This window comes from Giraffa tippelskirchi, chromosome 11, assembly GCF_054371585.1.
Source record: "Giraffa tippelskirchi isolate mGirTip1 chromosome 11, T2T-mGirTip1v1.2.pri, whole genome shotgun sequence".
Classification (NCBI taxonomy): Eukaryota; Metazoa; Chordata; class Mammalia; order Artiodactyla; family Giraffidae; genus Giraffa; species Giraffa tippelskirchi.
Window position 1 is genome coordinate 115,085,837 of NC_137285.1, and position 26,642 is coordinate 115,112,478.

The window sequence follows — 26,642 nt, forward strand, 5'->3', positions numbered from 1 at the left end:
GAAGGACACCTTGGGATGGAATGGAGGGCGAGACCACAGCGCCGGGGAAAGGGGAAGGGAGACAGCTCAAGCGCGACGTGAGTTTGGAATAGGTACCTTCCAGAACCCAAGACCTCGTTCACACCTTCATCGCTAAACTGTCCCAGGCCGGGTATATACCAGGAGAAAGCAGACATGAGCTTGGCAGTGGCTGTGATGGAGTGGCTGCGGAAAGCAGGGTGAAGGGTAATGTCTGGGCTGGTCTCTGAGGATGAGAAGGGTTGGCTGCACACAGAGAGGGGGAAGGGAATGGTTTTTTGGCAGAGGGAACCGCGGGGGCATCAGGCCTGGAGGTGAGAAGGAGGGAGACCCTCTGGGGAAGTGAAGTGGTCCCGGGAGTCTGTGTGTAGGGAAAGCGGGCTGGGGTGAGGCTGAGGGAGCCACAGGGTCCAGATCACCCAGGGGCTTCTGAGTTTGAGTGTTTTGACCCAAAGCTTTACCCATGACGGAGCTGGAGCAGCTGGCAAGTACAGCGGAGCTGCTGTATGGTTTAGAGATGGGGTAGGGGTGGCGGGAGGAGAGAGGTCCAGGCTGGGAGACAGGGCATTCTGCCGCTGACCAGCTCTGGGACCTGGCAACCTTCTTCCTCTCCCTCAGCCGCAGCTGCCTCCACAGAAAGGAGTTGACTAATGGTGTCCTTCACCTCTGGCTTAACCAGTCTGAGTCCCCAAGCACAGGAAGGGAGTGAGGAGTGGAGACAGCCATGCTCTGGGGAATAGCCCCTGCCCAGGGTGTGGCTGGGGCTCGGCAGCCCTTCTGCAGTTTTGTGCAGATGCTGAATGAAGCCCACCGAGTCTTGAGTTCCTCAGCAAGGGAGCTGGGGGAGACAGGCCCTCAGGGAGGGTCAGGCTCATGGCTGAGCCTCAGAGGCTTATAGGGGAGGGGTCTCTTGTTCAGAGTTCAGCCTCACAGTTTCTCCATCATCTCCACAAAGGGGGTCCTTCTGTCAAGGTGCTGGAGGAAGTCTGGGGCTCTGTCTAGCGACAAAAACCTGAGGAGCCCACAGCAGATTTCTTTCTTTGTGTGTGTGTGTGTGTGTGTGTGTTTGGCATGTGAAATCTTAGTTCCCTGATTAGGGATCAAACCTGTGCCCCCTGCATTGGAAGGTGAAGTCTTAACCCCTGGACGACCAGGGAAGTCTCTACTGCAGGTTTCTTCCCAAGAGATTCCTGAGCCCAGGACGCCGTCAGATGAGCCCTGGGAGTCCTTCTCAGGGGGCTACAGAGTCAGCAGCATCCTTCGTGCTGGAGCCTTTGGGTGGAGTCAGGACGGCAATCCTTAGGAAGCTGAGATGGGGAGACAGGGCCACCAGTCAACAGACATGACTCTCTCACTGGAAAGCATAGCCGAGCCTCTTACCTGAGGGAGGCAGGGCAGGCAGGTCAGGGTTAGGGTTAGGGTCAGGCTTCATTTTATGACAGCAACACTTCCCTCAGGGAAGAGCGTCAGAGGTCAGCAGTCCAGCCTAGTATTTCATAGGAAAGGACATCAAGCCCCGCATTAGGGAGTGACATGTGCTGGGCTAAAGGGCACATTGGAGACTGAGTGACAGAGAAGTAGCTCCTTGGGGGGAGCCCTGAAAGTTCTGGCAACCTCTTTTTTTGTTTTCTTTTTATTTTTTTTTATTGAAGGATAATTGCTTTACAGAATTTCGTTGTTTTCTGTCAAGCCCCAACATGAGTCAGCCACAGGGATACATGCATCCCCTCCCTTTTGAACCTCCCTCCCGTCTCCCTCCCCATCCTGCCCCTCTCGGTTGATACACAGCCCCTGTTTGAGTTTCCCCAGCCACACAGCAAATTCCCGTTGGCTATCTATTTTACATTTGGTAACATAAATTTCCACGTTACTCCTTCCCTACATCTCACCCTCTCGTCCCCTCTCCCTATGTCCATAAGTCTATTCTCTATGTCTGTTTCTCCATTGCTGCCCTGTAAATAAACTCTCCAGTACCATTCTTCTAGATCCCGTATATATGTGCTAGAACACAATTATTTATCTTTCTCTTTCTGACTCACTTCACTCTGTATAACAGGTTCTAGGTTCATCCACCTCATTGGAACTGACTCAAATGCATTCCTTTTTATGGCTGAGTAATATTCCATTGTGTATATGTATATGTACCACAACTTCTTTATCCATTCATCTGTCGATGGACATCTAGGTTGCTTCCATGTTCTAGCTTTTGTAAATAGTGCTTCTTGCAGCCTCTTAATACTGGAGGGCAGAGAGAGTTGTGCTGCAAGTATGAAATACAGACAGAATTGTAGTGCAGGGAAAAAAGGGATATGAAATATATCATTACTGATTATTATTTTAATTACATGTTGACATGACAAGATACCGGAATAAATAAAATATATTATTAAAAAGTAATTTCACCTTTTTTCCCCTTCTTTTCATGTAGTTACAAAAAATTTTTTTTAAATAAATAAGCAGTTGGCATCTGTGGCTCATGTTATATTTGTTACAGACAGCGCTGTACCAGGCTGTGAGTTCTCACACTGCCTGTGCTGGTATCACTGCTGTCACCCTTAGGTCTAGTCCACAGAATGGACTAGGGTAGAGACAGACAAGGGACAGGAATTTTCATGTGCCAAGCACTGGACTAAACTCTTAAATCTTGTTTATCTCCCCAGCAGGGAGAGAGGGGCAGAGCAAGAGGGCTCATTCAGGGTCCGGAGCTAGGGTCAGAGTGAGGTCAAGGTGATGGATACAGTCCTCTCTTCCTTGCATTAATCTTGAGTTTCTTTCTGGACAGGGGGTTGCCACCTCCTACCCTCCCTCTATGTACTTCCTGGTGGACCATCTTCCCAACTTGGCCTCAGCCCTGTCAGCTGTCCCATAGCCTCTCAGGCTTTACCCTTAGCTTCCTGATCCAGACACTCTCCCACCAACAACAGGGTACTTCTCCCCAGAAATTGCACATCTGCCCCATGACCTTCAGAGGCCTCAGCAGTGTGGCAGCTTCCAGAGAAGGACTTCGGAGTCACTCCCCTGGGCCTGATGCCTGAACTGGACCTGGGCTCGACCCAGGCTGTGGTCCCAGAAAGACCCTTACCAGCAAATTCAAAATCCCCAGTTCCAGGAGTGCATTTCTCCAGGATCCAGGCTTTCAGTTCAGTTCAGTCACTCAGTCGTGTCCGTCTCTTCGCGATCCCATGGACTACAGCACGCCAGGCCTTCCTGTCCATCACCAACTCCCAGAGTTTACTCAAACTCATGCCCATTGAGTCAGTAATGCCATACAACCACCTCATCCTCTGTCATCCCCTTCTCCTCCCATCTTCAATCTTTCCTAGCATCAGGGTCTTTTCAAATGAGTCAGCTCTTTGCATCAGGTGGCCAAAGTATTGGAGTTTCAGCTTTAGCATCAGTCCTTCCAATGAATATTCATGACTGATTTCCTTTAGGATGGACTGATTGGATCTCCATGCAGTCCAAGGGACTCTCAAGAGTCTTCTCCAACACCACAGTTCAAAAGCGTCATTCTTCCATGCTCAGCTTTCTTTATAGTCCAACTCTCCCATCCAGGCTTTAGCAGCAACCAGTCCTTGCTCTGGAAAATGACCATAGGAACCACAAGGTGGCGCTGTCCCCATAAACTCCCCAGCAACCCCGGCATCTGCAACTAAAACACATTCCAGCATTTGGAAAAAGAAGTTTTCTCCTGGACCAGTTGTTGAATTTCTTTCTCGGCCTTTAGCTGCCAAAGGTTATTCAGACTCAGGAATGCTGCTATGGAAAATGGTCATCTCTGAGTGGAGTGCAGACCGCCGATCAATGCCAGTTCTCCTCTACAAAGGAATTCAGTACCCAGAGGCCCGGTGCACACTAACACACGCAAGAGGCATGCACGCATGCTGAGCAGTAGCTCATGGGTCCACGTGTGTGTGTGAAGGATGGCCGGAGCCAGAGGATATTCTTTGCAGATTAGTTAGCAGTAGGGTTTATTTTCCTTTTTGTTTTAGCTCCAGGATTTGTATATATATATATACATTTATTTATAATTTATATAATTTAATAAGTTTATAACTTATTTACATATATATAAAAGAACAGAAAACCTACATAAAAGCCAAATATGTAAAATGAAGGGGAACTTTTTTTAAATTATGCCTGCAGTTGTGGGGATAGATGAGTCTCTTCCCAGTGAGTGTTTTTCTGGAGACTTGTTTGAAACCTGTCCATCTAGTCCCACAGCCTTACTTCATAGATGAGAAAACTGAGACTCAGGAAGGAGAGATGACTTACGATCATGCAGCTGTTTTTAAAATCCATGTGCCAAAAGGCAGGTGTTTCCACTGAGAAATAAAAAGTTTCTCTTTTCTCTGACTTCTGCCCAGATTCTCTTCAAACTGTGATGATGACTCAGGCAGGGCAGAATGAGTGTTATGCATGACACCCCCATCCATCTCTGCTTGCTGCAAGCCCTTTCAGCATCCAGGGTTCAACACAGCCCTCACACTATCCCTGAGAGCTGGGGAACATTAAGAGGCTACCCCACGGATCTGGAAACTGGCTAAGGTCCAGAAAGGCCACCTGGCTTGCCCTTAAGTACAGAATGAGTGTGTGTCAAATAAAAAAACAATAAGTAAAAACTAGCCCTCAGGACTCCTGCCACAAGTCTACAAAATAGTCTACAGCTGAGTCTATTCTAGGCTAGGTGGGAAACATTTTTTAAAAAAATAATAAAGGGAAAATGCTAAAAAAAAAAAAAAAGAGAGAGAGAGAAGCTGTTAGATATTGGTTCTCAACTGACGAAAAGAAAAGGTGAAAACAAGTCTCTGTTCCTTAGACACAGGAACTTAAAAACACAGGAACATAGACTTCTTCACTTTTATGTATTCAGAGCCAGGCATCATAACTGGTAAGTCTCTAACTAGTCACTGAATGAATAAATAAATGTGACATAGGTACATAAATAGACCCACTCGGCTCCTGAGACAAGTAATTCAGTTCAGTTCAGTCGCTCAGTTGTGTCCGACTCTTTGCAACCCCATGAATCGCAGCACGCCAGGCCTCCCTGTCCATCACCAACTCCCGGAGTTTACCCAAACCCATGTCCATGTCAAGTAATTAAGATTCTGCAAATGTTAATATCATTTCCCAAATCCACACAGACAGAAACCCTGTCTTGAGAGGAGGAAAGGTCACAGCACACAAGGATTTGTGGTCTTTTTCTCCTGTCACTCTGAACAGTAACCCCCTGGGGAAAGGCAGGCTTCAAACAGTGCTGGGCTCCTGCAGCATTTCTATTGTCCAAATCATACATTCAGCTAATGTCTTCCACCCACCTGCTAAGGATAACAGTGAATTAGGTCCCAAGGTGTATGAAAGTCAGGTAGCATACTTAATCGTCTAATATATCAGGACTTAGATTCAGAGTGGAAACATGTAAAGGAAACTAGCTTTGTGATCTTGAACAAGTGCTGACTCATAGTAAAGGTGTGAACAGGGGAAGCAATACTAGTAATTCAATCTAGTAACCATTTCCTAAACCCTAATCTGCCCACGAACAAGTGCTCAGTAAGTAGAGAAACAGAAAAGAGGAAGGCAAATCATTGGAGCGCTTCCTTCAGATAGATGGGATAAGACAAGCATGGAATAATCACTTACTGTCATGTTTACCCATGTTGTAACACGTGTCAAGACTCTATTTCTTTTCATCGCCAAACAGCATTCCATTGTATGGATATACTGGGGCTTCCCAGGTGGCACAGTGGTCAAGAATCCACCTGCCAATGTAGGAGATGTAGGGTTCAACTTCTGGGTGGGGAAGATACACTGGAGGCAGAAATGGCAACCCACTCCAGTATTCTTGGTGGCAAAATACAAAATCCCCATAGACAGAGGAGCCTGGCAGGCTACAGTCCACGGGATTGAAAAGAGTCACCCACGACTGAGCACATATACCTATGGATACGCTACACTTTGTTTCTCCACTCATCGGTTGATGTGCATTTGGGTTGTTTCTACATTTGTCCTGCTGTGACTAATACTACCACGAACATTCACGTACAAGCTTTTGTGGGGACACATGTTTTCATGTCTCTTGGGTGCGTACATACCTAGGAGTGGAATTGCTGGACAATACGCTAACACTATGTTGAACCACTTGAGAAACTGGGACACTGAAGTGCCGGCACCATGTTATACTCCCACTAGCAGTATGTGAGAGCTCCAATCTCTCCCCATCCTCTCCAACACTTATTATCTGTCTTTTTGATCACAGGAGCCCTGCCTTCTGTGGAACTGGACAAAGAAGAGGGATGGCCAGCCAGCGGGGGGAGACCGCAAAGGGACTGCTCTGTGTCCATGGAGTCAGTGGTGGAGAGGGGCCCAGGGCTGCACTTCTTAGCTCGGCATGGACCTGCCTCACCTGTGTATTGCAGGGGCCTGCTAAGCTCAAGTGACAAGCATCTTCACCTGTGCCTGCAGCAGCCAGTAGGCAGGTGCACAGGGAGGCAGCTGATAGAGGCAGCCAGAGAGACTGTGAAAGACCAGGTTCTGGGAGACTGGAGCTCTCAGGCAGCCGCCAGAGTGGAGCAGATCTTACGTGCGTTGTGTGTCTGCTGTGTGCCGCACCTCCCATTACTGCATTTAATCCTCACAACAGGACAAGGGAAAGGACTTAAGAACTCCATCTTAAGAAGTGGACATTCTGACTTCTTGCTTTAGGGACTCTCAGACTTTTTTTTTTTTAACTTTTTATTTTGTATTAGGGTATAGCCAATTAACAAGATTATAATAGCTTCAGGTGACCAGCGAAGGGACTCAGCCATACATACACATGTCTCTCCCTTACAAGCCTTCTTAGGCAATGTTTTCTAACTGACTCCACCCATCAAACTGTAGTACCACACACACTATATCTCTGTTTACATACTGTATATACTTCTGTGCTTTATATATAAGCATAAAAATTTTTTCTCCCCCCAAGAACCAGTTCTCGCCCTGCAGAGATGACTCTGCCTATGGGGAAGCCTTGCTCTCCTGTACAATGGACTGAATGATGATAAAGAGAGGCACTGCCCCCAAGATGCTCATTGTCCAGTGAGAATGATAAAATTTCAAGTGTTAAGTCACTCCGTCATGTCCGACTCTTTGTGACCATATAGACTGTAGCCTCCAGGCTCCTCTCTCCATGGAATTCTCCAGGCAAGAATTCTGGAGTGGGAGGCCATTCCCTTCTCTAGGGGATCTTCCCAACTCAGGGATCGAACCCAGGTCTCCTGCATTGCAGGCAGATTCTTTACCATCCGAGCCACCAGGAAAGCCACCAAGGGACAAAAACCAAGCATCGCAATAGGAATTTATAATGGAACAGCCGTTTGTATTTGAATTAAGAGCCTGACAGACCAGTGGGTGAGGAGGAGCTATGCACCTGCTCTGGGCCTGCTCTCTCAGGAGCCCCCGAGGGGCCCAAGGCTGCCCTGAGTGCACCCTCCCTGGCCCTCACCACTCCTCTCCCGAGCTGCTGGGTAAGCACAACTTTCTTCCAGGTGACTCCTGGGAAACCGATTCAGCAACCCAGGGGAAAGTCCAGGTGGCCGGGGAAGCATCTCACTCTGGGCGCCGGCCTACTGGGGGCAGGAGGCCGAGGATGGATCTGTGCTCAGAAGCCGCAGGCTGCACGTCGAGGGGGGCCCGTTCACCCACCTTGGGCTTCAGAAGTATAGCCAGGTTGGGCCACAAAGAGGTGGACTTTAGAGCAATGCCATCTGGCCTTCTCGATTCCTCCCTGAAGTAATTTTGTGTCCGCATGGCCGCGGTTTGCTCTTACTCCGATGTGCAGTAGCACCTCAGGACAGCAACTGTGGCCACCTTGCCCAGCCTCAGAGCGCATCACGGCAGTGTGTCTGACGCATGACCTTCCCTCCTCGGCACGTAAAACTTCTTGGGCTCTTCCACCAGAGCACATAGCCAAACTGAGAAAGCACGCTTAGATTTGGGGAGTAGGATCTAAATAGTGTTTTTCTTGCTCTTTCTCTTTCTTTCTTCTGTAAGGATCTGCTTAATTTCCTGTGGGAGAAATATGTTTGGTCTTTGCCGCCAGTGCCTGACGTACAGCTCCAAAAATCTCTCAGAATCTCTGGAGCGCTGGGAGTGTCTTTTGTATGCTACTGAGGTGACTGGAGGCTGAAGGACCCTAGATAGCTTCAGGATGAGAGAAGTCACCAGAAAAACTGGCTTGAGTAGAGGGTTGGAACTTTCACCTGGACTTCCTGATCTTCGGGGAAGGGAGTAGTTCAGATTGAGTTAATCGCCAGTGACCATTGATTCAATCAATCATGCCTCCATAATGCAGCCTCCAGTAAAACCCTTGAAGGACAAAGTTCAGAGAGCTTGCATATAGGTGAGTACCTCAAGGTGGTGGGAGTGAGGCGTGCCTAGATGGAGCAAAGCTGCTTCACACACCTTCCTACATTCCTTGCCATATGCATCTCTCCCATTTGGCTGTTCCTGTGTTGTATCCTTTATAATAAACCAGGAATAGCCAGGAAAACTCTTTTCTGAGATCTATGAGCATTTCTGGCAAATTACCAAATCTGAAGGAGGGAGGCATGGGAACCTCCAATTTACAGCTAGTCAGTCAGAAGTACAGGTGGGACTGGTATCAGAAGTGAGGACAGTCTTGTGGGACTGAGCTTTTAACCTGAGAGTCTGCACTAACCTTGAATGAATAGCATCAGGATTGAACTGAGCTTTAAGAAACCCAGTCAATGTCTAAGAGTTGTGCAACTGGTGGTTGGCATGGGAAAAGCCCACATAGTCAATATCAGAAGTGCTCTGAGTAGGAAACACTCCCACCATTCATTCAGCATTCACGGCATCCTGAGCACTGGGTCCTTTACCTGCACCATCTCGTTAATGTACCTGACAACCCTCCAGATTGTAGGTACAGGTATTGTGCCTCCAAAACAGAAGCGAAAACTGGGACTGAGAGTAACACAAAGTTATCAGTTGATGCCTGTTCGAGTTGAGATTTCAAACCTGGTCTGACTCTGAGGTTAGCACTGTGTTTAAAAGCAGTTCATTAATTCACTTTTCATTTTTTGCATGAGTAGTATATGGACAATTTGCAAATTGTACAGAAATTGTACAGAAACCTTTCAGATACAGAAAGGTTAATAGGGGATATTTCATGCTGATAGATAGACAAGATCATACACATACTGTTTTGTACTTTCCTCTTTTGACCTAGCAGTTTATCTGGGGGATCATGCTAGTCTATACTTTTTTCCCCTTAATAATGGATTGAAGTGAAATTGCAGATGGTGACTGAAGCCATGAAATTAAAAAATGTTTTCTCCTTGAAAGAAAAGTTATGACCAACCTAGACAGCATATTAAAAAGCAGAGACATTACTTTGCCAACAAAGGTCCGTCTAGTCAAAGCTATGGTTTTTCCAGTAGTCGTGTATGGATGTGAGAGTTGGACTATAAAGAAAGCTGAGCGCCAAAGAATTGATGCTTTTGAACTGTGGTGTTGGAGAAGACTCTTGAGAGTCCCTTGGACTGCAAGGAGATCCAACCAGTCCATCCTAAAGGAAATTGGTCCTGAATATTCATTGGAAGGACTGACACTAAAGCTGAAACTCCAATACTTTGGCCACCTGATGCAAAGAACCAACTCATTGGAAAAGACCCTGACGCTAGGAAAGATTGAAGGCAGGAAGAGAAGGGGATGACAGAGGATGAGATGGTTGGATGGCATCACCAACTCAATGGACATGAGTTTGAGTAAACTATGGGAGTTGGTGATGGACAGGGAGGCCTGATGTGCTGCAGTCCATGGGGTTGCAAAGAGTCGGACACAACTGAGTGACTGAAATGAACTGAGGTGAAATTCACAAGATGTTAAGTCAACCACTTTATTTTATTTTAAATTGTCATTTTATTAAAATAACCCATCTCCCTTCACCCAGTCATACACTTTTTAAAAAATTTATTTCATTTATTTTTGATTGCTCTGGGTCTTCGTTTCTGTGTGAGGGCTTTCTCTAGCTGCAGAGAGGGGAGGCCACTCTTTGTTGCAGTGCACGCGTTTCTCACTGAGGTGGCTTCTCTTGTCATGGAGCACAGGCTCTAGGCCCAAGGGCTTCAGTAGTTGTAGCACGTGGGCTCAGTAGCTGTGGCTCTTGGGCTCTAGGGCACAGGCTCTATGGTTGTGGCACACGGACGTAGTTGCTTCACAGCATGTGGGATCTTCCTGAATCAGGTATCAAACCCATGTCCCCTGCATTGTTAGGCAGAGTCTTATCCACTATATCACCAGGAAAAGTCCAAGTCAACCATTTTCAAGTGAACAATTCTGTGGCATTTAGTGCACTCAATGCTGCGCAACCACAGCTTCTATCTAGTTCCAAAGAATTCCCATCACTCCAAAGGTAAACCCCTTACCCATCAAGTAGTTTATGCCTATTCACCTCTTGTTCCAGCCCCTGGTAACCAGAGCCTGTATTCTGTCTTGAACAGATTTGTGGATGGATTTATCTATTCTGGATATTCATATAAGTAGAATCATATAATATGTGAGCTTTGGTGTTTAACTTCTTTCACTTAGCATAATGTTTTGCAGGTTCACCTATGTTGTAGCATGCATCAGTATTTCACCCCTTTTTCAGGCTGATACTATTCCATTGTGTAAATACACCACAATTTGTTTATCCATTCATCCACGGATGACTTTGGGCTGCTTCTGCCTTTCTGCTATGAACATATATGTGCTGAGGCCCTGTTTTCAATTCTAAGATTGGAGTTGCTGGGTCATATGATAATTCTATATTTAACCCTTTGAGAAGCCACCAAACTGTTTTCCACAGTGGCTAAGCCATTTTACAGACTTATCAGCAATTCTTGAGAGCTCCAATCTCTCCACCAATACTTGTTATTTCTTATTCTTTTATTATAGCCATTCTGATGAGTATGAAGTCACTTTGATTTGCATTTCTCCGGGGACTAATGATTCTAGGTGTAAGGTGTAAGCTGTTGAGTGTCTTTTCATGTGTTTGTTAACTGTTTATCTTTTTTGGAGAAATGTCTCTTCAAGTCCTTTGTCCATTAATAAGTGGGGTTGTCTTTTTGCTTTCAAGTTTTAAGAGTTCTTTACCTATTCTACAAGCTAGACCTTTATCAGATACCATTCCTCACTTTCTTTGTGTCTGCTCAAATATTACCTTATCAGAGGTTTCTCCATAGCACATCTAAAATAGCAACTCTCCTTCTTCTTCTTGGTTCTTGGCTTTATTTTATCACCTCCTAAAATAAAAAATATTCTGTGTGTGTGTGTGTGTGTGTGTAGGTTTGAAGGTCTCTCTCTGTCATCTGGGATGAAAACTCAACAAAGACAGATACTTTGCTGTGTTGTCTATCTCTATTCCCAGTTCCTTTTGTTGTTATTCAGTTGCTAAGTCATGTCCAACTCTTTGCGATCCCATGGACTGCAGCCTCCCCTGTCCTTCACTGTCTCCTGGAGTTCGCTCAAACTCATGTCCATTGAGTCAGTGATGCTATCTAACCATCTCATCCTCTGCCACTCCCTTCTCCTTTTGTCTTCAATCTTTCCCAGCCTCAGGGTCTTCTCCAGCTCCTAGAGCAGAGGTTAGCATGTGGAAGCACCCAAGAAATAAAATGGATGAATGAATGAGAAAAGATAGAGCTACCTCATTCTTTTGATAGGTAAAAACAGTATCTCATTGTAGTTTTACCAAATATGATTCTTAAAACATAAGATTTCTGGCCATCTAGCAGTTAAGTTTTAAGAGAATTGTTCAGTCCTGTCTGGCCCCATAAACAATCAGCTGTCTACACCAGGATTTATATAGCCATCAGTTCATGAATTACTCATCAGCAGACTACTGGCAGACTACTCACCAGCCCCCATGTACCCTTACAGACTTGAACCTGCACTGCTTGCCATAACCTGTGGCAAGTACTATATCCTATTCTGTTTCTAATTTGCACACATTTTGTTGTCTACCTGTTTCTGACCTCACCTTACCTCGGCTGTGACATTCAACACTCTTCTTTTCAGCTTGGCTCTTAAATTATCAGTTGTGTTCTGTAAACATCATTCTTTGCCCTTCTGGGTTTCAATGGTCCATTTCCTTGAGCAAATCTTTCATCAATTTCTCCTTTCTTGGTTCTTAATTTGAACCCCATTAAGAATGTTTGCTGATAGCTGTTGGCAGGAAAGAGAATGAAAAATTTGGAAAGCACTTCAGTTTCCCTTTTGACTTTATCTACAGTTATGCTCTCTCTTCTACCTGGGCTGGAGTGCTACCAGCAACACTGCCACCATCTTCTGATCTCTGGTGAAGCTTAGTATCTCCTCCAACAATTATGAATAGACATTCTAAAGGTTTGTTCCCTGGACAGATAGTATTAAGATCACCTAGAAAATTGTTAGAGATGCAAGCCCAGGGCCTCATCCGGGAGTCTAAGACCTACTGCCACTGCCTCCAGGCAATTCTGATGCTTGCTAAGGTTTAAGGACACCAGCCAAAAAGATGATAGGTGCTGCCCAGCAGCAATGGTCAGCCTCGGGGCCAGTAGGGTGAATTTCCAAAATAGTCCAATCATACTGGCATGGGGCTATTGCCTTGCAGAGACATTAAGCAAATAGACCCACTCCAAGTGTTTGCTTTAGATCAAGAAGGAGTCAAGAGTGACCACGACAGAGGGATAAAAGTGAAAAGACAATTTTGCTCCAATCATAGAAAGTCTTTCCCTTGTTAACAATGGGACTTTGAACTTTGATTCTTGCTCACATATCATCAGGGGACTGGATGAAAATCATATTGCAGGAAGGGGTATGCAGACCATGAGCGAGAAAAGAAAAAGTTTAAACTGTAGGCGCCTCAGCTGCAGGACCTAAGCATGGATGGGAGCGTGTTCTGAGTACAGAGCGTGTTTATTATGTGAACTTCTTCTGACCCAGCCATGCTGGCGGCACTGTGCACTGAGGCAGACAAAAGGTTTGCCTGCATAAACAGAGAAGAGCTGTCTGCACAAGACCCTCCACAACCCTTCGCAGTCTGAGCAAAATTGCCATGGACACTCCCCTCACTCAGGCTTCCCCAGAGCCCCGCCTGAAGGCACACAAAGGGAGCTCTGTTCCCAGCTCGCTTTGTAAGAGCTTTGTTGGCTGGACCTGGCAATGACGTGGAAGTGATCATATCTTCATAGTTCATACTCACTGATGCCTGCTAAGTCCTGGGTGCTTCACTGAGTGCCTTAAGGAGCTGTTTCTTGTAAGGCTCTCATCAGTCCCACAGGTCGATGCAGTGCCTGGCCTTTTATAGATGCAAAAAGTGGGGCTCAGAGTCTCCAAGAGGCTTGTCCCAGTCACCTGGCTGGAAAGGATTGCAGAGTTGGGGTTGCTCCTGGGCTCCTCCTCTTTTACAATGACACAGCAGTGCCTCTAGCAAAGGAGAAAGTAGTTTAAAGATGAGAAAACTAGGGTTTAGAAAGAAAAATTAGCTTATCCAAGATTATAAATCTACAAGGGGACTTCCCTGGGGGTCCAGTGACTAAGAATCTGCCTGCCAATGCAAGGGACAAGGGTTTGATCCCTGGTCCGGGAAGATTCCACTTGCCTTGGGGCAACTAAACCTACACTCCACAACTACTGAAGCCTGCGTGCCTAGAGCCGATGCTCCATAACAAGAGGAACCACCGCGATGAGAAGCCCTCACACCACAGCTAGAGAGTAGCTCCCACTTGCCGCAACTAGAGAAAGCCTGCATTCAGCAACAGACACAGCACAGCCTAAATAAATAATTATTTTAAAAAAGAATTAGTATCGAAAATAATAATAATAAATCTAGAAGGTAGCAAATCATGACTGGAACACAGTTCTTTTCCCCACACCACGGTGCCCCCACCTGGAACTTCTTTGTTTGATATTCCTGACCAGGGACAGAGTGTTTCCTGAGAGGTGTGCCTCCCCCTCGAGCTGCCCAAGGTTCCTGACCACACGCTGCCGAGTGGTTCAAAGTCTGGATCCAGGGGTTCCACACATCTGTTTGAATCCCTGGCTTGGACCTTGGGTAAGTTAATTGTATATTTCCACCACCCCCCCATTTTCTTTTAGCTTAGGAATAATTGGCATATATTAAATTCAGAGATTTTAGTGGACAGTTCTACGAGTTTTGACAAAAGGATACTAACTTTGTGTGTCTGCTACCATCACCATCAAAGTATAGAATCCCCTGAAGTTCCCTGTGATCCTTTACAGTCAACACCTCCCTCCACCCCAGCCTTGTTTGCAGGCCCTGTAGCTTTGCTTTTGCTAGAACATCACATAAATGGAATCAGTGTATATAGCCTTTTGAGTCTGGCTTCTTTTTCACTTAGCATAATACATTCGAGATGCATTTGTGTTGTTGTGTATAGAAGTAGTACATTCCTTTTTACTGCTAACCAGCAAATATCTTAATGTAGCAAAAACCAACAGCAGCCACCCACTGGAAACACCATGCTACATTGTTGAGCTCTTTACCTATTAAGTTTTGACTCATTATCTTCAAGGTGGCACAACAATTTTGAAGATGGTGATAGTGGAGGCGACTGGAAACCAGAACTGAATCACAGACACACAAACACATCTCTTGGGGACTTCCCAGATTATCTCAGTGACAGCAGGTGAGGGCTAAAAGTCCTGTGGTTTGGGCATAATGTGCCCATAAGCTAGAGAATCCTGGGATATTCACATCACGGCAGTTAGGGTAACAGCCCAAACCTAAATTCAGCACTATCCAGCTCCAAGCCCAGCCATCTTTCCAGCAGCTTCCAGTCACATCCAGGAGGAAGCAAGTGCTGCTGGCTATTGCACAGGTCAGGGGACAGGCTGATGGCATGAGAGGAGAGATTTTTGGTGAGACTTAACGAAAAATGAATTCTCAGTGAGGACCATTCCAGAAGGTACCCTGAAAGACCCTCTATCTTAAGTACTGAATCAGTATCTCCAAAGGACACTCAGGCATCTGTATTGTTTAGCAAACTTCCTAGGCAATTCTACTATGGAGCCAGCACTGAAAACTGCTCCAGGGAAGAAAAAAGCACACCAATCTGACCCAAAGCAATGCAAAGAACTGGGTAGAAACACATCTATATTCTTCCTGTATGTTTACCTGATAACATCAATTCTTTGCTCTTTCTCTTTTGACACTGGCTCCACCAAAATTCTCTTGGTCTTTTGTCATCCTCCTCTTCAGATACACATGTAAGAATATACAGAGCACATGAATCCACCTGCTAAATAGCAAAGCAAGACAACCAGGCTTAGGGTTCATCCTTCCAGTATCTCAGTCTGAGGGTGACAGCCAGGAATATTGCCCTCTGGGTCTCTTTTGTTCACTGACCCACGGAAACTTGGCACAGTAAATATATGTTTTGGATATTCAGTAGCTGTTACTCATGGAAACCTTGAATCCACATGAACACTCTTTCCAAAGCCAGATGGAGTTTCCATTCAGAAAAATCTTGGCACCAGTCTCTTCATAACAATCATAACTTACAGACAGGAACTGGGAAGCCTCGATGAAATTGGTGACTGGCACTGTGGGTCAGAGTGGCTAGCAAAGAGGAGGATACCCCTGGCTGACCATTCCCTGTTCTGCTGAACCTGGTGGCCCTCTATATCTTAGTCATGGCTCTCCTCTAACGCAAACCTCCTTGATGAAGATTGTCTTGTTGAAATACAAGCAGCCCCACCCTAGACATTTAAGGCAGCTTGGTAGCCGGTAAAAGAAAGTTATGAAACCTAGCTAGAACAAAAAGGGAAATATATGAGAATACCCAAACATCTCAGAGTCTAAGGGCAGCTGGGTTTCAAACTCATGAAAAATTAGAGCCAAGAACCAGAATGATATCGTGGGGTGAGGTTGCCCCTCTCTCCCCATTACCCCCTTTCTCACACTCATAGAATGTCATTTCTCTAAATATGTCTCTCCTTCAATCTCTCTCTCTGGATTTTTTACTGCGTTGGCTTTTATCCTCAAGCAGCTGAACAATGGTGTCTTCAGCCTTAAAATTCAGGTAGAAAACAGATGGGTTTCAGACAGGTGTCCATCATGATACAATCAAAGGGGTGAGAGAGGTGGGTCATCCATACGGATACCACTGGATCGCCCACTTCCCTAGAGATAATTGGACCGTGGTGGACTCCTCTCACCTCCTATGGATGTTCTGAAAAGAATCAAGTTCTCTTTTCTTTTCCTCTGTCTTACTGCCCTGATATTATCTGCTTACTTCTCTGTTTCTTTATATACTATAGACTCCTTGTGGGTGGGGACCCCAGTCCCTAACAGGCCCACAGTCATTGAGGATTTCCTTATTGAGTGCAAATTCACTACATACTGCCTGCTGGACAAGACAGGAGGTGGTTGCAGAGGCCGGTATCCCGGACAATCTCACGGGGACTGCATTCCAGCAAACAGCTACTAAATGCTAAATAAATACTAAATAGTCATGCACATACCTGATCTCTGAGCCAACCCTTCACATTTGTTTCCAAATTATGTTCAGTGTAGTTTATCTATTAATAAGACGGAAGGGAAAGAAAAAGGGAAATGTGGAATAAATCCTTCCTTGGTCTAATTACTTATTCTAAATGGTTGAAGTTTTAAAAATCAGGGTACGATAGTTACCTATCCACACTGTGTGCCTCTAAGTTGTGGAAGTCTGAGGTTTCCTTGTTTGCAAACTCTACCCTGTCTTGATGGTGGCGGTGAGTTGGGGGAGGGTTTGACAGATAAGCCCCATCCAGTCCCCAGGGTCATTACTTGAGTCCAGCTCCCCTTACCCTTGTATCCACTCCAGGAGGAAAGCTTCCAACCATTGGATCAGACAGAAGGGCCTTTTATGAAGAGAAAGGCCTCTCCTACTGGGCCTGGTGTGCACCCTCCCCTCCTCCCATCTCACTTCATAGCAGTAGGGGCCACTGCTGGGCCTTGAGGAAGAGAGCATTCCTGCCAGGAACAGATCTAAGAAGTCTGTTTGGCTCTAAGAGGTTGTATTGCTTTGTTTTGTTTTGGAGGGGTGCAGGATAGGGGTGTGGGGCTGGGGTAGGAGTGCTTGCCTTTGAAGTTTTTGCTCATTTCAGTTTATTCACATGCTAAGTCACTTCAGTTGTGTTCAACTCTTTATGACCCTCATGGACTGTAGCCAGCCAGGCTCCTCTGTCGATGGGATTCTCCAGGCAAGAATACTGGAGTGGGCTGCCATGCCCTCCTCCAGGGGATCTTCTTGACTCAGGGATCGAACTCACATCTCTTATGTCTTCTGCATTGGCAGATGGGCTCTTTACCACTGAGGCACCAATTTATTCACAAACTATTCTAAATATAGTTTGTATATTAAATATTCTGTATATTTTAAATATACAGAAAATAATACAACAGACACACCCATATACCCACATGTTGTTCATCAACCATCTTCATTTGTGTTTGGACACTTCTGCTTCAGAGCTCCGGGTTGCTACATTCTCTTTCTTAAAGAAATAAAATGTTACAAATGTGACTCAAGATGTTCCTCACCTCTTCCCCTACCTTCCATCTCAGAGGCAGCCTGCCCATTTCTGTTATTTTTCCCTTATTTGTAGACTTCATAAACAGTAGATAATTGCTTTGAGATTTTAAAATAAGCACAAAAAGCATTCTGGGCATCTCATTTTGAAAAATGCCACATTTGTCTTTCAAAATGTAACCACATTGTTGCCTAGAAATATTAGTCCATACCTTTAACTGTTGTTTAGCAGCTAAGTCCTGCCTGACTCTTTTGTGACTCCATGGACTGTAGCCCACCAGGCTCCTCTGTCCATGGGATTCTCCAGGCAAGAATACTGCCGTGGGCTGCCATTTTCTTCTCCGTTTTTGTAGAAACCTGTTCACCCATCCTTCTGCTAAAGACACTAAGAAGTGTTTTCAAGCACATGGCTGTGAGCAGACATCTGTGGGGTAGATAGCTACACTTGAAATTGTTGTGTGGGTGCTGACTTTGTATGTAATTTCCAGCAGGTGACAACCTCTCTGCTTCTACTTCTTCAACCACGAAATGAGACCCCAGGAGAGAAAATGTGAGGACTTAGAAAAATTTTGAATGATAATTCAGAAATGCTTCCAACACCCTAAAAGAAAGAAAATAATGTCCTTGATGGATATAGAGCTTAGACCAGGGATATAAAAGAAATTTTGGTGTTTTAGCAAGTTCATTACCCTAAAGAGGATCAATCTGGACAGCTCTGCCTGTTCTGTGTGCCCCTGGGCCTGTCTGTTCACAATGAACATCCAGACTGTGACCCTTTCTCAAGTCAGACCCCAAACCCAGAGGGCTCCCCCCACTCCTGTCCCTAAGCTTCTTGGAGCCCAGAATATGTGCAGGTCTGGTTGGGGCCCGTCTCTGTGGCCACCCACCTGCTCTGCCCCTCCACTCCCCCACCCCCCACCTCCCACTCCACACACACACACCCCCACCTCCCGTGCCCACTAGTTTTCTTGCCTCAGGCTGGTGATAAGATTAGATCACCAGGCTGAGCCCGGGGAGCACTTACCTCTGAGGACTGTAGATTTTCTTACCTTTCCTTTCTTTTTCCCCTTTTATCTCTTTCTTTTTTGCTGCTTTCACTTAATAATGGCACTATTGATACATTCCTACATTTCAGGGTACAAAATTTAGACCTCATATGAGGGGATGCGTAGTCTTTCACCTGTCACTTGGGGGCAGCTCAAATTTTTCTTTTTCTTTTTTTAAAAGTTGAGTCTAAAAGTCAAGAACTCTAGAATTCAGGGCAAAAGACATAAGGTAGAAGACAAGCCTTACTTGGGGAAAATTCTAGTCTCTTAAGTCAGCAACGTGGAGGAATGGAAGACCATGATTTGTGTCGAGGCAGTTCTAGCGAGGTTTGGAAAAGAATTTCCAAACACAGAGTATTGCAGAAAGAAGTGAGTTTATTAAGAACAAAGAGCAGAGATAATGTGGGCACCAGAAGCACAGCAGGCCAGCACCTCTTGACAGGCCAGGGGGCCAGGGAGAGTTCACGGGGCACAGCAGGCCGGCCCAAGGGAGAGCCGACACTTTTCACGGGCAAGCAGCCAACCTTGATAGCCTCAAGACAAAGAAAATTCCTGCTGGACAGTTGGCATTAGGTGATTGGTTAGGGTGCTATAGGTTGGGTACTGGGATGGGCACTTTTTGCCTAATGTGGGGTCAGGAAGCTTGTTGGTGATGATCAAAGAGGGCTTTTGGCAATGGTTACAAAGGGTCTCAGTCAGTTCTGGAGGTGACCTTGGTTCTGGGCTCCACTGCAGTGGCCTCAGAATAGGACTCCACAGTTTGCTCTGTAAATCTGCACCACAACAAGACACCCCAAAGTGTCTCCATTCTGCTTTAGTTTCTTCCTAGTGTATGTGTCTGGAGTGGCAAGGTGGGGCAGATTGTGTTCCAGGCTCTTTGCACAGGATGAGCCACCCTGAGAAAGCTGATGAATAGCTGAGCCAGGGCCGCAGAGCAAGGGATACTGGGGGTGAATGGGCTTTCCCTGGATTTTTAGCAGGGCTTGATCCAAAGGCTCAGAAATTGAAGAGAACATGGCTAGAAGCCACATCTTGGTGATATATAGTGATTTGAAGACACATGCAAAGAAAGACAATCATGAGAAGGAAAGTTAAGAGTGACAGCTTTACAGTCAGTCACATGCGGAGTCTAGTTCCAGACCGACCTCTCACTTGCTGTCTGACTCTGGGAAGAGGGTCTGACTTCTCTGAGTCCCATCCCGGTCTACAGATTTGGGGTGTGCACCATATCTGATGCCAAGAAGGCCCCCATATGCTTTCTTCTTGATTGATGCTCTGCTGTGGACTCAGCTGGATGAACATGCCAAAGAGGCCATGGTCCTTGTAGGGAGGGAAAAATTTCTCCCCTACACTCTTAGAGTCCCCAGATGGGCCTAAGAATTAAACAGACAAAACAGAGTAACAGGAGAAAAACATCCACATTTTATTAAAATTTTACATGTAGAGATTTCCCTGGGGGTCCAGTGGTTAGGACTTGGTGCTTCCATTCCTGGCTGGTGAACTAAGACCCCATAGGCTGCGTGCCCCACCCCAGAAGTATTTTACATGTACCTGGGAAACTTCACGGGAAAATGAAGACCTGAGAAGGTACATAGAACAGAAAGCTTACACACCTTTTAGACAAAGAAATGATAGATTTGTGAAGAAGTGACAAGGCCAAGGGCGCTGGGTTAGGGACAGTGAATTGTGGGGAAGTGACTGGGAGTGATATGGGGCAAATCTAAGATAAGGGTTATTTTAGTAAGTGTGTCTGTACAGATCCATTTTGGCATTGACTTCCTCTCTGGTGATAAGGATGTTCTCTCCCTGGTACATGGAGGGCATCTCTCTCCCAAGAAATTTTATCGCCTATTTTTAGGTAGAAAAGGGCGGGTGCATCTGCTGTTTCTCAAGCATCTTCCATTCAAAATAGTCAATGTGCCAAAGTGGCATATTTTGGGGTGGCATGTCCTGAATTCTCTCCTCTAAACATGTTTTCTAAGTGGTCACCTGCAGAAATGACTTATCTCATGCTCCCAAGTCCTCTCATACTTCCTGACCAAGTTTATAGGAGAGGAGTTTGGCAATGAAGGGTGAAGGCTCTGGAGCCAGATTCTTGTGTTCAAATCCCAGTTCAACCAATTACACATGAGCTACATGACCTTAAGAAAATTTCCTTATTTGCAAGATGGAATAAAAGTAGTAGTGTCAACTTCAGAAATTGTTTGAGAATTAAATGAGTTGATACTTGTTGCTGGCACATAGCAAGTTCTCAGTAGTGTTACTGCTTATATTGATATATCAATAGTAGCTGATAAAATGACAAGTCGATCCATTTCTTGACGACCGAGAATGGAATATAACTGAAGCCCCAGAGACACAAAGGTGAGCAAAGTGGTCCCTGCCTCCTAGGAGCTCCTGGGCCAGTGACCAGACGTATAGACCATGGCAAGTCAGGGCTTCCATGGGGAAGGACTTGGGTGGCGGGGAGAGGAGGGTCCTAGAGGAGAAAAGAGATGGAGTCAGGCCAGGTAACAAGAGGCTCTGAGTCTTGAAATATGGGATGGAGTTAGCCTGGCTGAGGGGAGAAGGGAAAGCTGTCCAGACAGAAAGGGTAACAGGAAGAAACAGGAGGCAGTTTGACAAATAAGATACAGGTAGTTTTCAAAAATTATGTGAGTGCTCTATGTTCTGGGCACTAAGGAGCCTACTGTGAATAGACCAAGTTCTGTTCTCATTACAATAGCTGACCTTTATATCCCACTTCCCTGCTTTATTCTTGTTGCCATCAAGGTACCCTTACTACTTGTCACCTGAATTCAGAATAACAACAGGAGAGCTGTGAGTTTCCGTTTCCCTTGGGGACTTACTGAAGATGACAGCCCATGAGACAGCCCCTCAGAAAGCTCTGTGGAACTGCTCCAAGGGGTCAGGTGGAGGGGGGGGAAGTCAGCATATCCATGGTTCTGGCAAAGGAGATAAGTGCAACCAAGCCCATGTCTCAATAAAACGCAGCTGCTAGTCATGAGGAACACATGTGTTACTTAGTAGTTTTAGTATTTTTCTAAGAATGGGATGATGCAAGAGTTCAGGTTCATAAATCTCCCTCCTGAAAATATCTTAACTATCTGAAAGCCTGTTCTGCCATTTTCCCAGAGCACAGAATGCCTCAGCCGTCATCGCTGCCCTGAACTCCTTTCAGGGTGTGCTGAAGGTCAGCAACTTCAGGGGCTGGTGACTTCATTTCTATAGAACCAGATGGCAAGCAACATTTTTTTTTTTTAATTGTCATACTCCAACCTCCATTTTACATTTGGGCTAACTAGGGAGAAACAAATCTGATAACTTGGCCAGATACTTAAAGTCCTAAGGAGCAGAGCTGGGGTTGACACCAGGGAGCCTGACTGCAGAGTCTGGTCTTAACCACTCTGCCACCCTTAACGAACTTGCTGCCGTTCTCAGGACCTAGGACCCACTGCAGGAGCTACAGGTGGGTCTTCTTGGCTGGAGTAGGAGTCAACCATGGCAGAGAGACTATGACCAGTAGTTTGTGATGGGCCTTGAGTGCCAGCCTGCCAGGTACGGAATAACCTGGAAAAGGCAAGGTGGGGAGGGTTGGACACAGAAAGAACACCTCATGGAAAGTGTGGCAAGAATCTAGGCCAGAGATGACAATGCCGCCCTGGGAGGCCGGGCGGCAAAGGGATGCAGAGAAGGGGTCAGCTTCCGGCAGGGCCGGGCGCGGTGGCCGAGGAGGCCAGCCTGGGGTGGGAGGTCGCCGGCGCCCGAACCGACCAATGGCGGCGGGCTGGGCCGCAGCCCCTCCCTAGGGGCGGGGGCGGGCGGGGCGAGCGCTGCGGGCTCGCCGGGGTACCAGCGCTGCCGCATCCCTGCCGAGCTCCTGGCGCCCGCGTTCCGCCCGCCAAACAGCTCCCGCTCCGCAGCCTCGAGGCAGACCCCGGCGAGGCCTGGCAGGTCCAAACCGGAGCGCAGCTCGGTCCAGTTGGGGTGGGTGAAGGGCGGCGGCGGGGAAGGAGGTGGCTCAGCTCGGTCCCTCCGGGGTGGGTGGAGGAGGACGGGGAGTCGGATTTGGTTCCAGCCCCGGGGGTGGGGGTGTTGACCAGTTCTCTGACCACTCAAGATGGGGGATCGAATGGCGGGGGCAGCAGGACTGCGCTCTGACCTGGTAGAGAACGAAACAGGGCTCAAACCCGGGACCCAGGCGGGGTGAGGCAGCGGGGAGGGCGGGGGTAGGGCCCTGGGGGGAGATGGGTGTAAGCGTAGGGGCGCCTGGGTTCTGTTGCTCGCAGGAGGGAGCAATCCCTGGGGGCCGTAGCAGAGCACGACTTGTGCTGGAGTATGGGGGTGGGGGTACGGATAGGATCCGGGAGCGGGGCTGGAGTGGGGGTGAGGGTGGGCTTCCCGGTTTGGGGATGCTGCGTCCTCCGGAGACTCGGTTTCCTCCTTTCTGGGGGTGGGTGCGGGGAAGCGGGGCACCGGGGGTGGGCCAGGCTGTGAGAGCCGGAGGCGGCGGGGCGGGGCGGGGCGGGGCGGGGCGGGGCGGGGCGGGGCGGGGCGGGGCGGCGGCGCGGGCAGACGGGTGGTCGGCGCGCCTCTGACCGCATTCTGGGACGCGCAGGCGGCGGCGGCGGAGATGCGGCGGCTCGGGGGCACCCTGCTCTGCCTGCTGCTGGCGGCGGCGGTCCCCACGGCCCCCGCGCCGGCTCCGACGGTGACCTCGGCCCCGTTCGAGCCCGGCCCGGCTCTCAACTACCCGCAGGAGGAGGCCACTCTCAACGAGATGTTCCGCGAGGTTGAGGAACTGATGGAGGACACGCAGTACAAACTGCGCAGCGCGGTGGAGGAGGTGGGTGCGCCCGAGGGGCCTGCGCTCCGGGAAGCGCGAGGCGGGTGACAGTGGGGGCTGGCGAAGCAGTGCCCCAACCGCTGGCCAGGGTCCTCGGGTCCTCTAAGGGGCTGGGCACAGCCGGCAGCAGATTTCGAGTTATCTGGAGGCAGTGAGGGGGTGATCCCAAATCCCACCTTGTTCCTGCCAAAAGCTCTGGGTCTGAGGCTGTCCACCCAGAGACACCGGCTGGACCCACTCATGGACAGCTGGGGTCACCACCTGCTTGCAGGCTGCCGGCCATCACCTTACAGTTAACTTCAGGTGTGCAGTTGGCCTCATCCTGTTTTAAGCGGATGCTTGCAAGGCCCCTGACATTCCAGCACTGTGATTTTGCAGAGGAAGCTCCAGGTATCTCAAGTCCTAGCTTGTCTGTTGGGCTTTGAGCTTGTGCCATCTTCCCAAGAGACAATTAGGGTGCCATTCAGTTCAGTCGCTCAGTCATGTCCAACTCTTTATGACCCCATAGACTGCAGCACGCCAGGCTCCCCTGCCCGTCACAATCTCTTGGAGCTTGTTCAAACTCACGTCCATCAGGGGGGTGATACCATCCAGCCATCTCATCCTCTGTCATCCCCTTCTCCATATGGGAACATAAAGCCCTGAGCTGTGCTGGTAATCTGTCTGGGCTTCCCCAAATGCCATGTGGGGCAAAGAAGGAACCTGGGAGTCCCCAGCAGTGTCAGTGGGTGGTGGATGAGAGGAGCAGGGGCAAAGTGAAAGGCCACCCCCCACCGCCTTTCCAAGGGTCCTTTGGAGTCAATCGTGGGCTCAGGGCCCTCCTCTGCCATTCACCGTAGGGTGGCACTGGCCAAATCCCTTAAGATCCTTTACCTCAGTTTTCCATGAGAATTAACTCTGTGATATATGTGGCACCTGGAGTATAATAGATGTGCATATATAGCAGCTGCTAGTTGTCAGATACCAGACATCTTGGGAAAACTTTGCCTGTTTCTTGCTTCTGTTGCCTCCCAGATCCAAAAACTGTGGATGGCATCCTCTGTGATCAGCACGCAAGCATTGCCAGGGTTGCCTGGAGAGAAGGTGCAGGTGGTCCAGCTCTCCCAGCCAGGTGGCCCTGCTGCCTGGGGTGTGTGGGCGTGGCCCCTGTTGGGCCTGACTGTGGCTGCAGCCTGTCTTTGGAGAGAAGCCAGCCATCCCAGGGAAGGAGTCAGTGAGAGATGAGATGTCTAGGCTGGCAGGTCAGGTGCCTCCACGTCCCTGTTTCTCCACACTGCATTTGGGAAAAGCCTCCAAAGATGGCTCTGGTCTACTAGGCGAGGTGGCTTTTTCCTCCCACACCTGCTTAGTCTGGGGATCGTTCCCCTTCCTTCCCACAACAGTCAACCTGGTGGACCCTGGACACTGGTGAAGGACACACTGGGTTGGAAGGTGGTTGCCTGGGTAGCTGTACCTGAACATCTACTGGATAGGCCAGATTCCAAATGTGGACTTTGTTTCCTGTGAAAGCAAGAGAATCCTGACATGGAACAATAAACGGAGCAGGGGTGTCAGACAGGCCCCAGTGAATCTTAACTCTGCACCTTCATTGATTAAACTGAACACACGATCCTTGGTTCCAGAGCAGGTCATCTCCTTCACTGGGTTCTAGGAATTTCCCTCCTGCCCACGGCTTCCCATTGAGACTGATCAGGTCACTCCCTGTTTTTATTCAAGTGTGAACTTGACCACACAGCGTGGTCCTCTGCTGGTAGCTCCTGGTGAGGGGGCCGAGGGAGCAGCAGGGCCTGTTCAGTCTTTTCATTGATCAGAGCAGTTCGGGGCCCAGCAGTCCAGGGTACTGGTGCTCACTCCATGGGAGCTGGCCACGTTGCCTTTGCTTGGGCCCCAACCTTCCTGCTCCAGACGTGGCTCTGCCTGAGTTCTGCAGTCTGCCACCCAGGGAGACATTGGCTGCCACGTCCACCCGACTCAGTGGAGCCAACCTTTCTTATCTCATCCCAGCTCTTCCACGTGTGAGTGATGGGATCCAGGCTCCAAAGGGGAGGAAGTGTCCACCTCTGGGGTAAAGGGGAGAATTAAATGAAAGGATGTGAGTAAAGCATGCGATCTGGTTGTCAAAAATGGGGTTAAGTAGGGACTTCTCTGGTGGTCTAGTGGTTAGGACTCAGCACTTTCACTGCTGTGACCCTGGGTTCAATCCCTGATTGGGGAACTAATATCCCACAAGGCACGCAGTATAGCCAAAAAATAAAATGGGATTAAGTAAAATTGGTGCAATATAAGTTGTCCCCTCATGTTGCTGTTGTAAGGACTATAAGAAATTGTTGGTTCTCAATAAATAATGGCTCTCACTGGCACTAATGGAAAAGAACCTGCTTGCCAGTGGAGGAGACATGAGACCCATGTTCGATCCCTAGGTCAGGAAGATCCCCTGGAGAAGGGTATGGCAACCCACTCCAGTACTCTTGCCTGGAGTATCCCATGGACAGAGGAGCCTGGTGTGGGCTACAGCACATAGGGTGGCAGAGTTGGACGTGACTGAAGTGACTTAACACACAAACACACCCATTATCATCATATTAATAGCACTAGTATGAATAATAACAAAAGAACTACCAGTGTCTGATATATAATAGAATCACAATGAATTATGGCTGTTAGTATTAATTTTTTAAGAGATTGCCAGAAAGCCCCTTAAATCTCATAAACACAAGATAATTGCTATTTACTTACTGTCCCAGTGAAGAACAGAAAAGGATCTGCAGCCAGATGCATTAATTGTTTACATAGTTGCATCATGAATCTGCTTTCAAGTAACTTCCTAACATTTAAAATATTCCAGCTGACTCAAGCTGCTGATTTCTCTTAAGGGAAAAAAGTTAACTCTGGTTGTAGAATCATTATTGAGAGGAAGCAAATCTTCAAATGGCTCAGTCTGGGCTGTTTGTTACTGATAAACATTTTGAGGATAAAGCCACTCCCCACCCCTCCATTACCACTTCTGTAATTGGCATATTTTACAATAGAATGTTCTTATCAACTCGTTATTCCTGGGAAGAATGCCAACACCAAGCCTGAATTTCTCTCTCCAGTTTTTCTTACTCTGTTCCTTTAACAAACACAGAGTTAACAAGTATTTCTCTGATGATGTCTCATTTTGTCTTAACTTTC

At 47.6% G+C, this 26,642-nt stretch overlaps 1 protein-coding gene across 5 annotated transcripts in view; it reads left to right on the forward strand.

Moving 5' to 3' along the window:
• The first annotated feature begins 22,454 nt into the window (after window positions 1–22,454).
• DKK3 (dickkopf Wnt signaling pathway inhibitor 3) overlaps window positions 22,455–26,642 on the forward strand; it is a 51,493-nt gene continuing 47,305 nt past the window's right edge. For 2 of the 5 annotated variants that reach the window (XM_081545244.1, XM_081545246.1), the window contains exons 1-2: window positions 22,455–22,609; window positions 23,241–23,468. In XM_081545244.1, the coding sequence (XP_081401370.1) occupies window positions 23,256–23,468 (213 nt within the window). In that variant the 5' untranslated portion in view covers window positions 22,455–22,609; window positions 23,241–23,255. Of the gene's footprint in view, window positions 22,614–23,240; window positions 23,469–26,642 lie in introns of all 5 variants that reach the window. The other 3 variants (XM_081545245.1, XM_081545247.1, XM_081545248.1) reach the window with 2 other exon arrangements.